General features: G+C 43.2%; 1 protein-coding gene across 1 annotated transcript in view; it reads left to right on the top strand.

The window, feature by feature from the left end:
• The window catches only part of LOC102381109 (chondroitin sulfate proteoglycan 4-like), a 33852-nt gene extending 14718 nt beyond the window's left edge, over window positions 1-19134 (top strand). Inside the window, exons 7-10 of the mRNA XM_006017289.3 lie at window positions 5460-5591; window positions 11133-11305; window positions 16145-16328; window positions 16920-19134. Coding sequence (XP_006017351.3) covers window positions 5460-5591; window positions 11133-11305; window positions 16145-16328; window positions 16920-18973 — 2543 coding nt within the window. The 3' untranslated portion in view covers window positions 18974-19134. The remainder of the gene's footprint in view (window positions 1-5459; window positions 5592-11132; window positions 11306-16144; window positions 16329-16919) is intronic.
• Window positions 19135-21707: the final 2573 nt, after the last annotated feature.

The raw sequence follows: 21707 nt of genomic DNA, 5'->3' as shown, positions 1-21707 counted from the left end.
GCAGCATTGGTCAGGCCACAGTTGGAGTACTGTGTCCAGTTCTGGACACCGCACTTTAAGAGGGATGTGACTAAACCTTGAGAGAGTCCAGAGGAGGGCCACTCGCATGATCAGGGGGCAGCAGGCCAGGCCCTATGAATATAGACTAAAGGGCCTGAATCTATTCAGCCTCCACAAGAGAAGGCTGAGAGGGGATCTGGTGGCCATCTATAAACTCACCAGGGGGGACCAGCGAAAAATAGGTGAGACACTGTTCCCCTGGGCGCTACCTGGGATAACAAGGAATAACGGCCACAAATTGATTGAGAGCAGGTTCAGGCTAGATATCAGGAGGCATTACTTTACGGTTAGGGCTGCCAGGCTCTGGAATGGGCTCCCAAGTGAGGTGGTGCTCTCCCTTACCTTGGGGGTCTTCGAAAGGAGGTTGGATAAATATCTGGCTGGGGTATTATGATCCCACCATTCATTCCTGCCCAGGGCAGGGGCTCCGACTTGAAGATCTATTCAGGTCCCTTCCGACCCTAGTAACTATGAAACAATTGGTGTGAATTTACGATAAATCCATCATGCTACCATGCATGTGTGTGTACCACAGACACATATGAGTAGTTTAATAGCAATTATTGATGGTAAGCTCAAGATGTTGTACTTGAATATCTGGAAAAGAGGTACAACAAGTGGTCAAGGTGGTCAAGAACGTAGCAAAATGAGTCAGTCATTTTAACAGAAATGTCTCTGCGGAGTTTTCTATATGTAAAAACTGTATCTGTGGTTGAAGGGTGGTGAACTAAATTCGCAGAATTGAATTGTTCCCCTGGGTCTGGAAAGGGCAAATGAATATCTGCAGCTTTAGGAAACGAAGGTAGGTAGAAAAAAATGCAAGTAGTGGGAAGTTAAGTTTCCCAGTATCTAGGGTTAAGGATCCCACAGCACATCAGAACTGTAGTGCTGCTTAGTTCTCTGGTGTCTGTTCCTGTCCCTAACCCTATCTCTACCAACTCCGGGCCCATGGTCTTGCCAGTTTCTTCATAAAAGAAACCTGTTTGGTTATTTAGTAATTTCCCATGTGCCAATCCCTTAGAACTACAGTGGCCTGCGGTGGACCTCCCAGTTAGTGATTCCAGTTTGGATCCCGGCTTTTCCTGTCCTTGAGCCCCCTAAGCTCATGGCTCTACCTCAGTGATTGCCTGTGTCTTGGTCCCTTAGGAACTTGGCCTCCTGACCTTCCTACTCCTGATCCCCTGACTCTTGACTCTAGTTTGGACCTTGTATGCTCCTGATCCCTTGGGTTGTGACCCTTCGTGTTCCAGTCTTGACTGCCTCTGACCTGGTTGTAACCTTTGACACTGTATTCTAGCTCTTCATCAGTCCCTCTGAGCTGTCTTTTGGTGGCATTTTCATTGTCTCCCATGTCCTCAAGGGTTCTGTTCTTGGCTCTTATGCTTTTCAGTACGTGTTTCCCTTTAATGTCGCATAGTATTATGACGTCACACTCCTTTGAAGACTAAGTCTTTACTATGAGTTGCAAAGCTATCTCTTGATCCTCATTCTCCCTTCAGTGTTGAATCATTATCTCTTCGTCTCCTTGTCTCACACTCTGTATACCAGAACTGAACTTCTTTTACTGTACTTTTTCTCACTTACAGCAATTCTGTTGTTTTCATAGAGTCGGAAGGGACCTCAGTGGGCCATCTACTCCGACCCCCTGCCCGTGGCAGGCAAGAAAAGAGTCACCAGCCCTGGGGTCATGTGATCCCAGCCAGGTGCCTGTCCAGTCTCTTCTTGAAGACCCCCCAGGATGGGGTGAGCACCACCTCCCTTGGGAGCCCATTCCAGATTCTGGCAACCCTGACCATGAAGAACTTTCTCCTAATGTCCAGCCTAAACCTTCTCTCTAGTAGCTTATGGCCATTGTTCCTTGTTGTTCCAGGGGGTGCCCTGGTGAACAGATCGTCCCCTACTTCATGTTGCTCTCCCCTTATGAATTTGTCCGCCGCCACAAGGTCCTCTCTCAGCCTTCTCTTGGAGAGGCTGAAGAGGTTAAGGTCCCTTAGCCTTTCCTTGTAGGGCCTTCCCTGCAGGCCTCTAATCAGGTGAGTGGCCCTTTTTTGGACCCTCTCCAGGTTGTCCGCATCCCACTTGAACTGTGGCGTCCAGAACTGGACACAGTACTCCAGCTGCGGTCTGACCAGTACCGCATAGAGGGGAAGAATCACTTCCCTGGACGTGTTTGTGAAGCACCTACGGATGCACAACAAGGTGCAATTGGCTCTGCCAACTGGTTCATCACATTGGCGGCTCATGTTCATCCTTGAGTCAACAGTGACTCCAAGATATTTTCCTGCCTCAGTGGAGCTGAGAAGGTCGCCCCCCAGCCTGTAGGTATGATGGCTGTTCTTCCTCCCTAGATGCAGCACCTTCAATTTGTCCTTATTGAATTGCATCCTGTTGCTCTCTGCCCACTTCCCCAACCTGTCTAGGCCAGCCTGGATCTGGTTCCTCCTCTCCAGGGTGTTAGCTGCACCTCATAATTTTGTGTCGTCCATGAATTTGGACAGGGTGCTTCCCACCCCCTCATCCAGATCACCGATGAAAATGTTGAACAGCACTGGCCCCAGAACTGAGCCCTGAGGGACTCCGCTGCCCACATCTTTCCAGGTTGACACCGACCCGTCCACTACCACCCTCTGAGTGCGATCCTTGAGGCAATTTGCTACCCAGTCTACCATGTAATCATCAAAGGGAAATCTCCTCAGTTTATTTATAAGGATGGTATGGGATACCTTGTCAAAGACCTTCTTGAAGTCCAGATAGATAACATCCACCTTGACTCTTACATCTAAACAATTGGTGGCCTTGCCATAAAAGGAAATTAGATTAGTCAGGCAGGACCTGCCTGCTAAAAACCCATGTGCTCCTTGATAATTGGGGCAGGCTAGGCTGGAAGAATGGAAGGGAGCAAATTACTGCACTGTAATTACAGCCCATTGGAACAGACTTGGCTGGTAATTACTGCGCTTCAGCAGACTCCAGCTTCAACTGTATCAGCATCCCTGTGCTGAAAAAATGTGGCGGTGGTGTTAAAGCACCCCCACCACCATTTTTCATCATGGGGATGCTGATACATGTGACTCTCCAGGCACTTTAATTAGCACAGCTCTCGGAGCGCACTAATTAAAGTACCCATCCCCCCATCTCCTGGAGCATGTTTATAAATGCCCTTGGTTTGTATACTCTTTTACCTGGAGGGTATTTGAATCTGCATCTCTCTCACTTCCCAGCACAGCATTTTAAACATCTGCATTACATAGTGCTTTCTTCAGCCCTCTTTTTAAAGTTAAGCCCCTGCCTTTCTCATTTTAATAATCACTGGATAAAATGGATGTAGACCAGTACAGTAAGGAAATTTCTGCCTTGTTGGGAGCAAGAATTCAGGCCAGAACTCAAGGCATGCTCCCTTCCAGAGATATTGTACTGAGTCACACACCATCTTGTGTGTTCTCTTCCTCCTGACCCTATTATCTTGCTTGTTTTGACTGTCTAGAGGGCCAGCTTCAAGTGGAGTTCAGGTTTAGATAAACCCTATCATGTGGTGTGATGGCTAGAGCACTGTGCTGAGATGTCGGAGACATGTAGGTTCAGACCTTCTGTAGGTAAGGGCATCCAACACCACTTGCCCATGAGTTTGGCCAACTACATATTTCTCACTTACAAACTTAAGGAGCACATAGGCAACTGTATATGAGCAGAGGCGACCCGAGCAGGGTGCGGGGCCCAGGGCAAATCAACCCATGCAGGGCCCCATCCCCAGTCCAATCCCAGACCTGAAGAAGCTGCCACTGCCATTGGCTGTGGCAGCAGTGGCAGGGGTAATGAGTGGCTGGACGTGGAGCCACTGCTCCACGCTGCTGCTGCTCTGCCCCACCCCATGGGGGCCCCCCAAAGTGTGGGGCTTAGGGCAGTCACCCCGATTTGCCCTTCCCTAGGGACAGCCCTGCCTATGAGCCTGGCCAGTGTGTAGCTAGGTGTGCATGCTCAGCCTATGTACAAATACTTACATGTCCACACTGCAGGAGGAATAGAATCACAACTTGCCTATAAAAGCCAAAAATGCCACTCATGTACTCAAAACTGCCTTTTAAGCTGCACAAAGGGAGATGCATAGAATTCTGCCCCAGGCAGAGCTTTGTCTACTGTACATTGGCATAAATGTATTAAAGTCAGCCAGGGCTCAGCTGATTTATACCAGTTGAAGACTTGGCCCTGAAAAGGTAACCTGCAATCAGTAGTCCTTATTGTTTAAAATCCTCCCTGTATTATTCCTGAATTTAACTGTTCAGTGTTCAGATATAAAGGTTTAGATTGGGAGTGGCTTCACTGAAATTACTTTGGGTTACCATATTTATTTGGTTAGAAGACAAGGCCCTTCCCCCATTTAACATAGGAGAAAAAAGCCCCTTGCCTTAAAATTGAGGAAAAAGCAGTGGGGCAGGGGAGGGGTGGGGGGGGAGGAATGGGACAGGTAGCTGCTGTGCCTGAAGCCAAAGAAAGAGCTGCAGCTGCTGCCTGCTCCCCTGCTGCCTTTGCATGCTCTGCCACTCCTCCCCTGCAGCCCCCAGTCTCCCCCCCTCCCACACCACTTCTCCCCCTCTCTCCCTCTCTCTGCTGCACTCCTCCTTAGGTTTGCTGTACACTGGCAGGCTCTGTCTGTGCTGCAGCATGGGGCACAAAGCATGGTTCCAGCCCTGTAGCAGCAGTGCTGGCTTTGCACCACTGGTACAGGGTCTATGTTGCAAGAACCATGTTCCATGTCCTAGACTGCAGGAGGAATGGAAGTTGCCAGAGCAAAAGTAAAGGGGGTAAGGGGGGGCAGGCAGAGGGGAAGATGGGAGGAAGGGAGTGGGGACCTGAGGCTGCAGGGGGCAGAAGTGGCATGGAAGGGAGAAGTGGAAACAGGGAAAAGGGGAATCGGGGCATCCTGAGGCTGCAGGGTGGGTAGGCACAATGTGGGGTAGGTAATGGGGGGGAACAGGTGGCAGGGGGCAAGCTGCCTGCCTCTTTCACTGCCTGCTGCATTGCCTCCACAGTGCCTGCCCCCTGCCCTACCATGTGTCCGCCTACTGTCTGTCCCCTACCGCCTGCCCCATTACTGCTGCCTCATCACCTCCCTCCCTGCAGTAGTGGAGGGGGGGAGATGATTTAAGATGATCCTCCAATAATTAGATTCCACACATGGAAAATTATCAGTTTATAATTTTTTTGTGGGTAGAATCTAATTATTGGTGAGGGGGTTGTCTTACATTCAGAGTCATCTTCTATTTGAGTAAATATGATACTTCAGAATAAACAGGTACAGAATTTGGCCCAAGATATGTTCCAGCCATGATGCTGAATTAATGATTTGTATTTTAAGGTAATAATAATATTTACAAGAAAGTGTTTATGTTTGTTTTCTTTAGGACCAATGTCTGGAGGCTTCAACTTCCAGGTGACAGATGGTTTGAACTTTGCACCTCGACAGATTTTTAGCATCACAGCTCAGACTCTACTTATCAGCCTAGAAATAAACAAAGGACTTCGAATCTTTCCAGGTAGGGCCTCACTAGATTATTTGAATTTAGTTTATTTGCAATATGTAGAGGAAATAATATATACAAGTAAATATATAAATGACTGTGTAATAGGCCCCTGCAGGTGTACTATATGCACATCTATAACTTTAAAATGACAATTTAATTACCTTTCCAGTGTTGTTGATTTTTATGGTCTTTAAATTTACTGGGAAGCATGGACCTGAAGTGACAGAAATGGGTACTGAAGTACATGCCAATGTGACCACTAATATGTTTACATCTAACCGGTGGATCGTCTTAAACTGAATTGATTAAAAAAATTGTTAGCAAATTCATGGAAGCTAAGAAGGAAAGTGGCTATTACAATCCAGAACCTGTTTCAGTGGTTGATAATTTTGCCTAACAGTAACTGTGTGATATCCTCAGGGTTTTGACTAGCAAGTTTGACAACAACCTGATGCTGGCTCAATTTGCTATTGCTTGAGAAAGTTATGAAGAGCAGCGCTGATTTATCATTGCTTTTCTAATGATTCAGAAAGATGGGGCTGCTTTGACTCACATTTGGAAGTCTATGTTTGTAACCATAAGGGCTGGCACATTAACTTTTGTCAATAAAAGCTTGCCTCTGCAGGAGCTGAAGTATTAGGAGTCATGCTTATCAGAGATGTTTCCTACTCATGTCTGTGTAGGTTCTTGCCTATTTACTCTTCCTACCTGAGAGTGGCTTAGAATGATTTAATAGCATAACTAGTACCTGGAGATATCTATCTGCAATGGATGAGGGTTTAACTCGTGCAACTCTGGCTTACATCTTGTTCATAGAACCGTAAGAAATAGGGGCGTGTGTAGACGAAACGATGGCCCTAAATTGAAGCAATGGGTTTTAAACACACTGCTTCAATTTAGGGCTGATTAAACCCCCATGTTGTGCACACACCCTGCTGACTTACCTGCCCCTCTGGCAGGGAGGGGAGGGTGAGCTGCCAGTGGGCGGAGCGGTCCGGGGTGGGGGACTGATACAGCGGCTGGAATTAATGAGTGGTACACCGCTGAGGCATACAAACACCAACACCATTAAAGTGGTGCAGAAGCATTTAGCCCACTTTAAAGTGTCGTGCATACATGCCTCTTGTTTCATCTACACATGGCCAAAATTACCATGGTTACCTGAATCCAAGATAACTCTGAATTTAAGACAATACCCCAAAATTAGATTCTACACATGGAAAATTATACATTTGTTATAATTTTCCATGTATGACATCTAATTATTGGAGGGAAAGCAGCAGCAAAGGGGGCAAGCTGTAGGGAGGCAAGTGGTGGGGAGAGGGGTAGGTAGCTTGATCCTGGCAGCTTATTCCCCACTTGTGCCTTGCCATCCCTCACTTTGGTCCCCTATGTCTTCCCTTCTGGTATCTGCCTCTCTCTGTGCCTGCCCCCTCGCCATTTGTGCCCCCACAGTACCTGACGCCCTGCTGCTTCTCCTGCCCTTCCCCAGTGCTGCAGGCAGCTTCCGTGCTGGGTCCTGTTCTGCTCCCCAGCTCTGCACTGATTCCCTTGCCACTCCAGCTTCACGCTGGGTCTTGTGCTGCTCCCTGGCTCCATGCTGAGGACTCGGCAGGAACCAGAGAGCAGCAAGGGAATCGTGTAGTGCTAAGGAGTGGCGAGGGAATCAGCACAGAATCGGGGAGTAGCGCAGGAGCCAGTGCTTACTGCAAGGACTGTTACTCAGTCTAAGACAAGGTTTCATTTTCCCCATGTTGATTGGGGAAAAGGACTTCATCTTGGAATCGAGTACATGTGGTAGTTTTTGTAAGAACACCGTTCTGTAACACCTTTCACACAAGAGGTGTATTTCCTGAATTACTTTTGCCTTTCAGAGTCTGTGGCCCAGCAAGATGGAGGAATTCATTACTTAGAAAGTTTGCATTGTAGTTATTCAACTGCCTTGTTTATTATTTCAGAGGGAAATATTTTAGATTCATGTTCCCTCATGAACACAAGCCATTTACACAAAGGACATGTAAAATTAGGCTATTGCAGCATTGTTTTGTAATTTGCTCAGAATAATTGGGGTTCAAGTAAATCCACTTACAAATATTATTAGCCTGTCTGCTGTTTTTGGTGTGTAAAATTACTGCAGGCACAGGGATTATAGGAATTTCTGTATTAAGCCAAAGATAACTATAAGAAAAATTCTCTAGTGACATTTTTAAAAGAAGAGTCACTCGACTTTCTGACAACTCTTCAACACAGAAAAGATAACATTTCTTTTCCCATCTAAAGCTGTGTTCAGCTAGGGCTACAAACTTGTTGAACTATTTTTAAATATCTATTGACGGAAAGGGTTTTGGGGTTTTTTTTTACCCTTTAGTTAATCTGAATTTTTTAGAGTCCTACCTCCTCCTCTTTCCTCTTTTTTGAAACTTAATTCACAAAAAAGAAAAAGAAAAATTGCTCCTAAATGTTGTTTTCAGTGTATACATGACTCTGGTTTTATTTGTTTTTGCCAGACATCTGTACTTTAACTATTTTGTTATGGCCATGTCCACGGCATAAGCACTAGCTTCTCACTGACAAGTATTTAATGGCCACTTTTTGACTATATTTTATGACATTGCAGGAAGGCTTAGTTGCAGTAATCTCTGATACTTTTCTTCAGAAAGGCATAAGCGGCTCTCCCCAGTTTTCTGATCTAAGGATTTGCATTACTTTCCATATGTCCAACCACCCTAGTTCACATAGAATATACCAGATTCACTGGTGCAGTGTAGGAATTTATTTTCAAGTCCCAGTGCAGTTTGTTTCATTCAGCATGCTCAGTGTGTTAGCTGATTGTCATGAAAACTTCATCTTGCATTTTTACATCTGACTGACCATAAGTGTCTGTGGATTATGATGCCTTCTGCTAGTACCTCCTGTTGGCAAAGCCACAGGGAATCGGGTAGTGCCAGGAGGTGGCAAAGAAGGGTTGCCATAAAGGAAGAGATTTCAAGTGGTAAGATGTTTCTCAACCTTTTTAGACTCAAGGAACCCTTTAATAGACTTGAGAGATTCCTTGGAAAATGACAGCTCTTTATTTTCACTCATTTTTTTTGATGACAGAAAAGTAATAAAGGAGTTCCTCTGTTGCAAAAAACTCAGAACACAACAGGGAAGAATGGTTTTAACTATGTGCATTCCTATTTGAAATCTCTGTTTTTATCTTGTGAATCTTGATTGCACACCTAACAGCACTCTACAGCACCCTTGAAAGGATCTGAAGACACCCCAGAGTGTCACAGCACCCTGGTTGAGAATTACTGGTCTGCGTGGTATACTGAGTCCAAAACAGTTTCTGTAAGAGGAGATCACTACTTTTGATAAGGGTTATGCAGAAATAGAATTACCTGAACTAGTTCGTGGTGAATGGAATAGTTCCCTGCTGTGTGTCTGTTCACAACTATACATCTCTACACTGTAACTGGCTACACAAGGGCTAATTTGCATAAAAATAATACAGTACTACTATTGAGAAGTAATCACATTGTGTGAGCAAGTTGTTCTGGCTGGCTGTTGCCCTGTACTCCATATCCAAGTGCCCACAGCAGACATACCAATTTGATGCTTCCCTCCCCATTTTATGAAACAGAAGAGAAAGGGGGAAAAAAGGCAAAAAGAAGTGAGGAGATGAAGAGGAAGGAAATGCTTTAAGATGCATGTGAAGTATAAAATCTCTGTTGATTGTCAAAGGGACAGGGATGATAGGAGGGTGGGAAGCAGATAGAACTGGACATCTTAATTTCAGTATAGCAACAACTCCTCAAAGGAGTTGTTTCAAAGTGGATGCAGTTGGAACAAGGATACAACTATTACCTTGTAAACAGGGAGAACCATTAGGTTTAACATCAATGACAAATTCCCATTTCTTATACTTACCATATTTTTCCTTTAAAAATAGTGTACAGAAATATGTTATTCTAAATTACCCATCTGCAAAGATTATGTTTTACTGGAGCCTGGTTGATAATTCAGTCTCCAATGACATATATTACTTCTGTCCAAAATTATATATTTATACTCATAAATGCTGTTGTTAAAGGAAGAAGCTAAAGTTAGAAGTTGAGGGGAGAAGCAGGAAATTTATAAGATTATTCTTTATCATAATCCAGGTCTGTCCAACTTCTGAGCAGGCAGATATCATACACTGTGCAGGGCCTATCAGCCTCCTCCCAGGGCCTGTGCCACTCCACCCTGCAGGGCTGGGGCAGGAACTGGTAGCTGGAGGAGGGAGCAGGAGCCTGAAGAGCCTGATCACAGCAGCAGCAGGAGCAATGCAGGCAGTGGTGCCCAGGTGGGATCCTGCAGACCGCTAGCTAGGCTGCCAGTTGGACAGTCCTTTTGTGATTTTTGAGAAAATATTGGCCTACAAGTGCAAAAATACAATTGCTTTTCAGTGAGACAAAGTGTTATTGTTATTGTTCTAAAGTTTGCTGTGTATGATTTGTGAAGAGAGGTTATATCAAAAGGAAGATGCTCAAAGATATTTTTAATGAAAAGATGAACTCTTTATATTATAGCTGTAAATTATTTTAACTTAGAATAAAGCTAACAGCATGCAGTGATGCCCATTGGACAAGCTGCTTGTGTGGCATTTGGAGATGTATACTTTTTCCTGTTAGAATTTCTCTGTCAGGAAATGATTGGAGTTATTATGTGTCACAACGCTTCTATAAATTGCCTAAGTTTGGTTAAGTTCCAGAATGCCAGTTAGTAACCTAGGATGTGACAGTCCCCAGTTATTACACAACGATGTACTGCAAAAGAATTTTGGTCCCCTCCAGATCAGAATTGTGCATTCAGCATTATTAAAATACATGCAATTTCAAAGCATTGTGTCACTTGTACAGCACCCTCACTCATTTAAAAACAATCAGTGATTTATGTTTTAATCATATTTGAAGGATGATGTTGATGCTCTATCGGTGACAGAAGCAACGTGTAGCTTATTGCTATAAAATGTGTGCCATCTGGATTGCAAAGACTGCCATAATGAACCTTCCTTAAACAGAACCTGCCCATTTTCTTGAATTGCCTGGGAAAATGGAGATTATAAAATGTTCTCTCTTTTCTGACCTCAGCCAGATTTTTAATCTCTCTCTCTCTCTCTCTCTCTCTCTCTCTCTTTCTCTTTTGAGTTGAAAGCCTCAGGACCTATCATCGAGTATGTCTCATCCCTTAATTCTTAATTTTGAGGCAATCTTTGTAGAAACTGGTATACAGTGAGTGTATGTTCTAGTGCTGCTTGTAATTTCCATTTTTCATTTTTATAAACTAAAGCTAGTTAATATCAGTGTGCTTGCCTAGTGCTGTGCTTTGCACTGACTGTAAGACGCCCATAATTCTGTGAGAACTGACACACAAAAATTAGAGACATAATAAAATAATTAATTTTATGAAGTGCTATGTAAATGCCAAGTAATATAATTTGGTGACAGGCTGAGTGGTAGATATAAAAGTTTTCTTGTGGTAAAAAAAATACATTGTTGTAAACCTGGATTATTTTTAATTATTACTTAGGGTCTAAGAAACCTATTTCAGCTCATGATCTGAAAGCTGTAACCAATGATGTGGCTAACACAGGAAACAGAACTATAACTTTCACAGTTGTACATTCCCCAAAACTTGGAAGACTGATCAAAACAGATTCCAGCAACACCACCCAGGATATTTTCAGTTTTACCCAATCCATGGTAAGCATTTCTGTTATAAAAATTACAGGGAAAGACTGCTAGTATAAAATTCATCCCACTTATTCATTCTGTGCCAAGTCCTTTCACTCACATTTTCATGCCAGACATTGTGTGACTTGTCACTGTTATTGCACAGTTACAGTGTGTTGTTTAATGTTTGGCATCTTGCAGTGACCCACAATGAGAAACCTTTGTTTTCCCTCCTGGAGATTTGCAGTCTCAACAATTTATATTCTGATGTTTTGACTGCAATGGCATTTTTTTTTAACTAACAGTGGATGGTCCAGTTTTGTTACACTAACAGTTGGATGATCTCGTTTCACTTCCTCGTGAGATATTAGAAGGCTTTGCGGGGAAGAAGTCATCTCTGGCAATGCACAACACCAATTGTCAGGCTTAGATTGTGCATGGCTCCTATTGGCTTCTTCATCCATGTTTTTGTGTGTTTTACACAACTGATTGTATTCAGAAAACAACTCACTCAGGAGCTTAATATGTTGAGTTTACAGAAGCAAAAGCAGGGCTAAAACACAAGATGCTTTTCCTCTGGTGTCTAACATCTGTTAGCGATGGGTATCTGGTCTGCTGTGTGTTTGTAAATTAGATGCATGTACACACAATTGTGCATACATAGCTATGTACCTGTCCAGCCAGTCTGTAGTCTACAGTGTATGCTCAGTCTGTGCACACATGCTTACACATCTACACTGCAGGGGAAATAGAATTGCTACCTCCTGGTAAGCGCCAAAAATGCCACTTAATGTGGCTAGAATATTGCCACAATGGGAAATAGAATTCTGCCCTTGGAGCTCAGGATTATACAAATGGTCAATAGGATTTTAAGTAAAAAAAAAAGAAAAAGAAAAGAAAAAAATGTTGAAGTCCATGAAGATGAAGAAATTGTCTCTGTTTTAATAAAAGTCTCATGAATCAAGTTTAAGTCTGAAAGCATACTCATTCCATTCAGTTCTGGTGACTTCCATTGGCACCTCAGTGTGTCCAGAAATGAAACTCATTTATCTGGTCTACAAAATAAGTCAGTCCTCCTGCTGGAGTGGTTATCTCTTCCTGATGTCTGTGGTTTTGCTACCCCATTGTTAAATAAAGCTGTAATCACCATCCACTTTCCACAGGACTCATTCGAGGCCAGCCATTTGTTATGGCCATGTCATTATCCATAGTCAGGATAAGAAAGCTAATTTGTACATCAGACTTTTCCAAACCTGTTAAACAGATTAGTTTTGAATGCAGGGTTGTTTTGCTCCATAACCACCATTTGCTATGATATCTCCAAGGTATTTCTGTCTTGCAAGAAGCTATTAGCTTCCTCTCCAGGCAGCAAATCTGAATGTCTATTTAATTAAACCAAATGGAACTTATTTAATTATCTTCTAATTTGATCATCTGAGTTAAGTGTTGCATAAATGGAGAAAGCAAATCCACACCAGTAGCAGCCTTTCAGTAACCCAGATGCAACATACGGATGTAATAAAAATCCCTAAATAGATTAAAAATAAATATGAAAAATCATAGAGTTTATGGGCTGATGATAATCCCTACTCTTATCTGGTAAATATATGTGATCCAGTTGGAAGCTTAGATTTGCCCTTAGGAGCTTTATCCTGTTCTAACATCTACATAGACATATGTGGCTGTTTCCCACTCAGCTACACATCAGCCCCAGAGGGCAGTTTTTATAGGCAGCCTCCAGAGCAGTACAGGGAAAATTGTAAGCTGCTCTTTTTGGGGATGGGCAGCATAGAAATCAAAGAAAGAACCATGCAGAAAGAAGCTTTCCTTACCTAAATCTGAACTGTTAGGGCAAATCAAGTTATTGTGCTTTGGAAGTTATTTTGAAAATTGGTCTGAAGAGCCAGTTTCCCCATTAACTTAAGGGGAGTTTGCTGTTGATTTTAGTAGGAGTGGGATGAGCTTCCATCACTTGGGACTGAGATGATGTACTGCTATGTGCTTTACTCAAAATAACTAGAATTGATCAGTTCATTTAAAAGTATTGCACAAAGACCTCGTGGCAGTGAATTCTGTGGGATGTTTGCAAGGTCATTGGTGGCTAATAAGCTTGAGGAGGCCTAATTGTCCTTGTCACCTAGTAGTGCTAATTAGTCTACCTAAGGTACCACACAGACATGCCTACACTACTTCTTGGTGCCCTCCTCAAAGCTGTACACTGCATTTCAGGGCGCTGCTGCTGGGCATAATTTCATCAGGCAAAGTAGTATGTTGTGGCTTAAACACAGAGGCAATACCCTCTCAAGCAGTTACAAACTAAGGCCCCTAGTGAAACAGTGGTGAGATTGAGATTGGAGGAATTTATGCCCTATCACAAACATTGCACCTCCTGTCATACCAGACATGCATGGCATGAGGGTGCAGTGTTTGGGGCATACAATTCCTCCAGTCCCAGTTGCACCACTGCTGCCCCCAGCCCAATCCTGCAGATGGATTCAAAATCCTACAGATCAGGCTGGACAGTTTTATCCTAGACCCAGGGCTTCCCTCAGCTCCCTGCAGTTTCCAGACCCAGGGCTGTTGGGGCTGGGTCCAACACTCATCTGACAACAGCCCCATGTATCAAACTGGACCGAGGACTTTCAGGGTCAGGTCCTGGGTTCTGACAGCTCAAGGTAGGCTTAGGACCCACAGCAGTTGAGAATGGGTCTGACAATCAGCTGATTGTTGGACCCAGCCTTGGGAGCCCGGGGCTGGTTCAAGACCCTGACAGTTCCAGCTCCAGTTAAAGACCTAGGGCAGTCAGGGTTGGGTCTGACAATCAGTTTATGGTTGACCTAGCCCTAGGAGAGCCCAGCTGCATGCATGGTCTTTAGACGTCCCGGGGCACCGGGACCCTCTTACCCCTTCCTGGAATCCCCATGTTCCAGGATATTTAAAAAGCGTGGTTCAGCCCAGCTCCCCACAACCTGGCATTTATAAGGGCCTCAGCCTGCAGCCCTTGTAGCAAGGCAGAAAAGGCTGCTGGGCTGCAGAGTTACCAGGTTCCCAGTAGCCAGAGCTCCTTGCCACCTTCCCCCTCCACCAGGAAACCTTGTAACTGGGTCTCTCAGCAGCCAAGTTTCAGCATGGGGACTAGGGCTGTACTAGTTCCAATGATGACCAATATCCCCCTGATGATGCTGACAATCAGCTGTTTGTGTTAGCATTGGCATGGTAGTGCTACACATTCAAATTATGGCACCATACAAATAAGCCACAAAGATGTCACATTTTTTGTGGGATAACTTTGTCTGGTTTGCTGCTTTATGGTGACATAAATCAGCTAAACATGTAGCACCATTACTATTTATGGTGCAATTAATTAATCACACCATAACAATAATGTTTGCCAGAGGCCTAATGTTCATCAAGTCAGATGAGTACAATACTTGAATGGGATATCTGCATGGATTTGGTAAGTAGAACTGTCTTCTCTAATTCAGTGAAGAAATAACCCAGCCAAGGATAAATCTATTAGATGAGAACTTTAAAAAAATCTTATTTTTTTTGGCCATTAGAGATTGCATAGCATTTTCACAAGATTCTGGATGCCAACCCTGAGGTTTTGACCAAATTCCAGGAGTTGCTTTCTTTAGGCCAGCAACTCACATGACAGTGATAAGCCAGAGACTCACATGACAATGTATTTTTCATTTCTTGCCCTACACTGCTGCACAGTCTTGCTGTGTGCTGTTGACTAGATGATACATTCTCTGAGATGGAGGCACTTCAACAGCAGGGGAACTTATTATTTGTGTGTGTGTGTGTGTGTGTGTTATATATGTATGTATGTTTATGTATCTCCTAGGTATACTGGAGAAACATCCATGGTAAGTTTTTAAACAAGTTAGTAAACAGAAAGAGTCAAGTCACAGCAGCAGCATGGAACCCAAACAGGCTAATTTACCCTATGTGTTAGCTTCCATCTGTTCTCCAGCTGCTTCTCAGCAAGATAAATTAACTCAGGCTGAGCTCCATACTGCCGTGACTAGACTGCTTGCAGTACGCGAGCTAGTTTGTCTGCACATGTGCACAGAATGTTTCTTTGAAGACATATGGCAAAATTCTTGCTGGAGCTTTGACTCCTTTCTGACCCTCAAAGGCAGCAATAGCATGGTATAACTATAGCCTGTAGGGAGAGCCTTGTTCTCTACTGGCTAATGGGTGGCATCCCCAAATGAATATACAGGCTTCTCACTAAACACTCCACTCAGCTCGTAATGCCCATGGTTGATGAAGGAGAATCTCTAGTAAGAGCATGACTTAACAGTCAATGCTTCAGCTTCTTCAGGGTTAAGCAGTGCCCCCTTGTATCCTCTTAGCACAAGAAGCCAAAGGTTTTCCCAAGCTTGGGCTCCATGACACAATTTTAATATATTATACATTAAGCTCTCATTCTCCAGAAGGGGGAACCTGCACAGCTAGTAACTTTAGAGAGGTAAACCTTATTCGCTTCTGCTTCTCTGCAGATACCATCCTTCAGGATTTCCACTCATCCCCCACTTCCCCTCTGGTTGCCATATCTGAGGTATCTTATGTGGTCACCTTTGTATTATGAGGGTCTGGCTCATGTTGCATATGACTTCTTCTCATTGAGGGTGGCAGCAGACTTAAGAGTTAGGGGAGTTCCTGACAGCCTGGTGCTAACGAACTAGAAGCCTACACATAATCAGAAAAGTAGAATTACAAATAGCTTTGGCATCTGTCATATACTCAGTCACAGAATAGAGATGAGGAGAGACAGTGCTCTTTCAGACTGTTATGCTTGTAATTTGTATCCCATTGTACCTGTGCCTTCAAAGAGCCTGACTTCCTCTGTTTTGTCAGGTGGATGAAGGTCTGGTCATTTATGAGCATACGCAGATTGAGGCACTGGGCTGGAATGGAGAAGATTCTTTTACTTTTACAGTTTCTTCCCCACCCGCAACTCTAGATCTCCAGGTGTTTCACATTGCCATTTCATATGACATTAATAGACATGATCACAATAGTCATCTGCTTGCAAATACAGGTAAGGTTACTGTGGCTGTTGAACTTCTGTATTTTATGATCTCCTGTGGGTCTAACAAGCAAAATAGAAAAACTGAAAAACTAATTATTTATGATGCTCAATTATTTAATTAAAAATGTATAGGGACACTGCCCTCAAGTCTAGGTAAAGCTCAAAATATAGTTTTCACACAATTTTAAAAAATTATTATTTATTTTATATGCCTTTGCTACTGGGTGAGAAGACAAGCTTAGAAAACTAAAGTTCCTTAAACCTTTTAATGTAAAAGATCTTAAAATATCTTAAAAACTCTTAATGTGGGGGTGGGGATTATCTTTTGCTGTAACCATGTGGAAGTAATACAAGGGAAAATACATAGTGTATCTGTAGCTGTATTATATCAGTACATCTTTAATTCAACTCCCATATATTAACCTAGGAATTTAGCCATCATTTTTAAACCACTCTATTGTAAAATTCTAATACTATATTTCTGGCTGTATCAGATGATAATGTGGGATATTTAGAAGGTAAGATTCTCTATCACTGCTTCCTGAGCACCATCATTATTTTATGCTGCTGCATATCCATTTCTGTTCTCCTTTCCACAAGGTGCTGTTGTCCAGGAAGGAGGAAAAGTCCTAATCAACAAAATGAACTTAGATGCTTCAAATCTGTTGGTTAAGTTACCTGAGATGGAACGTTCCATGTATGAAGTCTGGTATCAAGTCATATCTTTACCACAGCATGGCATTATTGTTGTTGGTGAAAGAAATATTACCAAAGAAAAACCTAACTTTTCCCAATACATACTTAACAAATTTGGAATCACATATGTACATGATAATTCTGAGTCATTCACTGACCATTTCACTTTTGCTGTTTGGTTAAACCTGAAGAGCAAGACTGCAACAAAGCCTGATACTGACATTTTGGAAGAGATGTTTAATATCACTGTGGTTCCAGTGAATGACCAAGCTCCAGAGCTGAAGACAAAAAGGCTGCATTTGAAATTCTTGCAAGGAGATACATTTGTGCTAGGGCCAGAAAATCTGAAAGTTGAAGATTTAGACAACACTCCAGGGGAAATCAAATACACCATCATTAGCAATCCCAGTAATGGCTTTTTAGCAATGACGGACAATCTCACTGTACCTGTACAGGATTTCACACAAGCTGATATTGATAGTGGCAGAGTTTGGTTTGTACATGATGGAAGTTCATCATCTGGGGTCTTTTACTTTAGTGTGACTGATGGCAAACATCGTCCATTATACAAACTTTTTAATCTTGAAGTCACACCAGTTTCCCTCGTCATAGTCAACCTTACGGATGTAGTACTTCCACAGGGCCAGACCTCAGTCACAATTACGTATGTACAGCTATCAGCTACAACAAATGGGAAAAACACCAACATTAGTTATGAAGTAACAGAGCCTCTCAACTATGGACATCTGATGATTGGAAGTAAGCAGGTTACTAAGTTTGAACAGGCAGACTTGCACACAGGGAGACTGTCTTATCACATGACAAATCTCAGTGCATCCCAGGATAGGTTGGAGTTCATGCTGTTCACTTCAGAAAGCAATCTAACAGGACAGGTTCTGAAAATCACATGCAGGCCTTTGGTGCAGGTTGCATCTGACCTAAAAATTCCAAATAGGGTAGCTTATAAATTAGGGATCAGTGATCTGGATGCTACTGAATTAGCTAGCAGGACGGATAGCAGCCCCAAATTTGAAGTGGTAGAGCCCCCAGCTCATGGCAGAATTGTGAGAAGACAGTCAATAAGTGGTGCTAAATTTGAAGAAATTAATACGTTTACACAGGATGACATTGACAGAGGTCTAGTGCTGCTTGATATAGATGCAAATATGACAAGCACTGATGTTTTAAATGACTCATTTGTATTTATTCTCCAGGCAGATAATGTGCAGCCAGCTGTAGGCTGTTTACAGTATTCCATTGTGCCTTATGATCCTTTACTTGTACAGGGTTTTACTACTGAGGTGCCTTTCTCAACCAGAATAAATACTTTACAGAGTCATACTACCTTGAAGAGTGAACCACCAGTTTCCTCACAGAATGAGCGACATACAGAAGGATCAAGACAGATTGTCCATACCAGGTGGCAACATCAACATCGCTGGGGCAGTCAACATGATGAGGATCCATGGCTTAATCTAGAAGCCGCAGTGAACAAATCCACATGGACTGAGACTATGCTCAAAGCAAATGGCCGAAGTCCCAGAGTGCAGCTGAGTGACAGCAGCAACCCTTTGTCCATCATTATCCCTCTCGTGTCAGTGTCTCTTTTACTTATCATTTTTGTGATTTCTGTGTGTATTCTGCTACTGTGTCATAAGAAAGAAAAAGCAAAACCCCTCATCAAAAATCAAACTCTCATAGTCCCCAGTAGTCCAGGTCCTTGTCCAGAATGGAGCTTGACTGTGCCCACAGTCACAGTGACGCCTCTGCTTAATGGGGCTGAAAACCCCACAGCCTCCCCCTTCACAGCAGTCCGATGTGAACGGTTGCTTCCCACACCGGTTGTTCCAACTGATAAAAGATCTTTGCAAAACAACTGGTTAAACCTTGATCCTGAGATGGTGCAGCACTGTCGAAAAACAAACCCAACTTTGAAACGCAATCAGTATTGGGTATAGAGCATGGCTAGCTTGAATTCTAGACAAGGCAGACAAGTTTATTTGGGTGAATATGATGATATCTTTTATTAGACCAGCTTAAATAGTTAGAAAAAAATTTATAGCAAGCTTTTGGGTTTAAAAACCTTTCATCAGGCTGAGAAAGTCTCTGCAGTTGGTGTGTGCTCTTCCTGGATGGAATGAATAGTAAAGAAGCCAGAGACTGGGCTGGTATGCATTTGAGATAGGCAGTCAGTGAAGATGTAAATTGAGGAGTCACTGGGTGAGAGACAGGCTGGGGTGGTGGGGGGAGAAGGGGGATGAATGTAGCAATTAAATAGTGGAGAGGTACCTGGGGAATCAGATGTCCGGTAGGTTATAACGTGTCATAAATCCAACATCTATAGTCCCCGATTTTGTGTGTCCAGGAGGTTGATGAAGTGGAGTTCATAGGCTCATCTCTGGGAAGTGTGTTGTAAGTTTCCTTTGAGGATTAGAACTGAGAGATTGGAGAGAGAGTGGTTTTCTTGTGAGAAATGTGCCCCCACCAGTAATTTGGGTATTCCTGTCTTTGACAGATTTCCAGTGTGTGTTCATTCTGGTGCGCAGTTGTTTGTCATAGGCGAGTCCCCAAAATAGTTAAGTGCTCCTGTCACAATAGATTGAGCGAGCAACAAAACCCCGCCCGAGCAACTGACGTTGCCACCTAATATGGGCATGCCCCATGTAAACTGTCAGGCGCCTTAGTTGGCGGTTCCTCTTTGATCTGCCCTCTGTGGAAAATTCCATTACATGTGCCACCGTGGAAAATTCCACTATGTCAGTGTCTAGCAGCTAAATGCTACATCTCAGTGGAAAGTTACTGCACAGAAAAAAAAGTTCCCGCCAACCCTATGTAAACACGTGCACCACCATTGGCCGGTTGTAAATTATTCTTCCGTGTCTGTCTCTAGCCATATAAAAGGTTAATGCAGTTTCCGCCCAAGTTGGAGACCTCAGAGAACACCTCAGAGGCGAGTTGGTGGCCTGATCACCCTCCAATGTCTCCCCGTCATCGACCTTCCAGACATACCCCGTTCCCGTTGCATGCTCGCTGCATTCACAAATTGTCGACTCGTTGCATTGTGTTACCCGTTACCTGTTGCCTGTTATCTGTTACGTTACTCGTTACCTGTTGTCTGTAACCAAGTAATCGTTCACCACCTGCGCCAGTGTCATCTGAGGCGTAAGTAAAATCTCGTTGCAACCAATACTCTGTCGTGGCCTCTCCGTCCACTCGCCTGCTTGACGATCCTATTTCACTTACCAACACCGCTTTCTGGACCGGCTGGACCGGCTCCCAGAACATTGTTGTTTGGTCTCTCCTATGTATTTTCCATCGGGGAATTTGGTGCACTGGATGAGATGTATTATATTTGTGGAGGTGCAGCTGCAAGATCCAGGAATGCTGATGGCTCTGTTGTGGGGTGTAGTAATTGTGGGGGGCCGTGGAGATGTGTTGGCAGGTTTTGCATTTCTTGTCATGGGATGGTGTGGATCCATTTGGTGTGTTCTGGGTCTGAGAAAGTTTGCTTCTGTTGATGAGGTTAGTGAGGTTTGGTGCTTGTTTGAAGGCTAGGATCTGCCCCCCCCCCCCGCCCCAGCCTGTTTCTCACTCACTGACTCCTCAATTTTACATTTTCACTGACTGCCTCTCTCACATGCATACCAGCACAGCCTCTGGCTTCTTTACTATTCATTCCATCCAGGAAGTGCACACACCAACTGCAGAGACTTCCTCAGCCTGACAAAGGGCTTTTAAACCTGAAAACTTGCTATAACATTTTTTTCCAACTATTTAAGTTGGTCTGACAAAAGATATCATAGTCACACAAAGAACCTTGTCTGCCTATGTCCTGAGACCAACATTACTACAACCTATACTCCTAGTATATAATGTTGACACTTGATCATTTGTTATTCTTATTTATTTTGGGTCACATTTGGTACTCTTAGTGAAGTAAAGGTGTGATCTAAAACAAAATGAATGAAATGGGTTAATTCTTGTTGCTTTCAGTAGTTTTGGTTCAAACCCTTAGTTGTTACTTAAACTCTTAATTGTTACCTAAATTGTCCACTGATTTCAGTGCAATATTTGACCCTGTGTACTTTAACTCAGTATTTGCATTATATTATATTGACCTTGGAAGGGATAAGGTAGTGCATGCACTCATAGACGTGTGTATGTGTGTGTTTGTAATACACACACACACACACACACACACACACACACACATATTTAGTTATTTGCTGTATATTTTAATACACTAAAACTTCAAAAATCAAACAGTATGGTTTGTAACCTGTCTCCTGTCTTTAACCAACTTTCTTTACAGGAAATGCAACTGTTTTCATAAATAATTGCCAAGGTGCTAATGTCAATAACATCAGTTTGACCTGAATGCTTTTCAAAGGCCAATGCTAAGTAACAAAGCTGTGATTATTGTGACAGGTATTCATTCAGGTCACTGAGCTGGAAATCTAGGAGCCTTCATAGCAAGGATGCTACAGCTCTAATAATAGATGCATGATTCTGGTAACACTTGTTACAGTGAGCTTATATTTGTTCTTTTCCTCATTTATTATTAAACTCCAGCCTTTAATGTCTGCTGAATGGCGTAATGCATGCTTGACCTCTAATCCACATGGCAAAAGCTGTGTATCAGCCAGCCAGCCTGTCTGCAGCATTATCTTTAGGCTTTAGGTTTTGTCTGGA

The sequence above is a fragment of the Alligator sinensis genome, unplaced genomic scaffold, assembly GCF_000455745.1.
Source record: "Alligator sinensis unplaced genomic scaffold, ASM45574v1 scaffold573_1, whole genome shotgun sequence".
Lineage (NCBI taxonomy): Eukaryota > Metazoa > Chordata > Crocodylia > Alligatoridae > Alligator > Alligator sinensis.
This window is presented reverse-complemented; position numbering and strand designations above follow the sequence as displayed.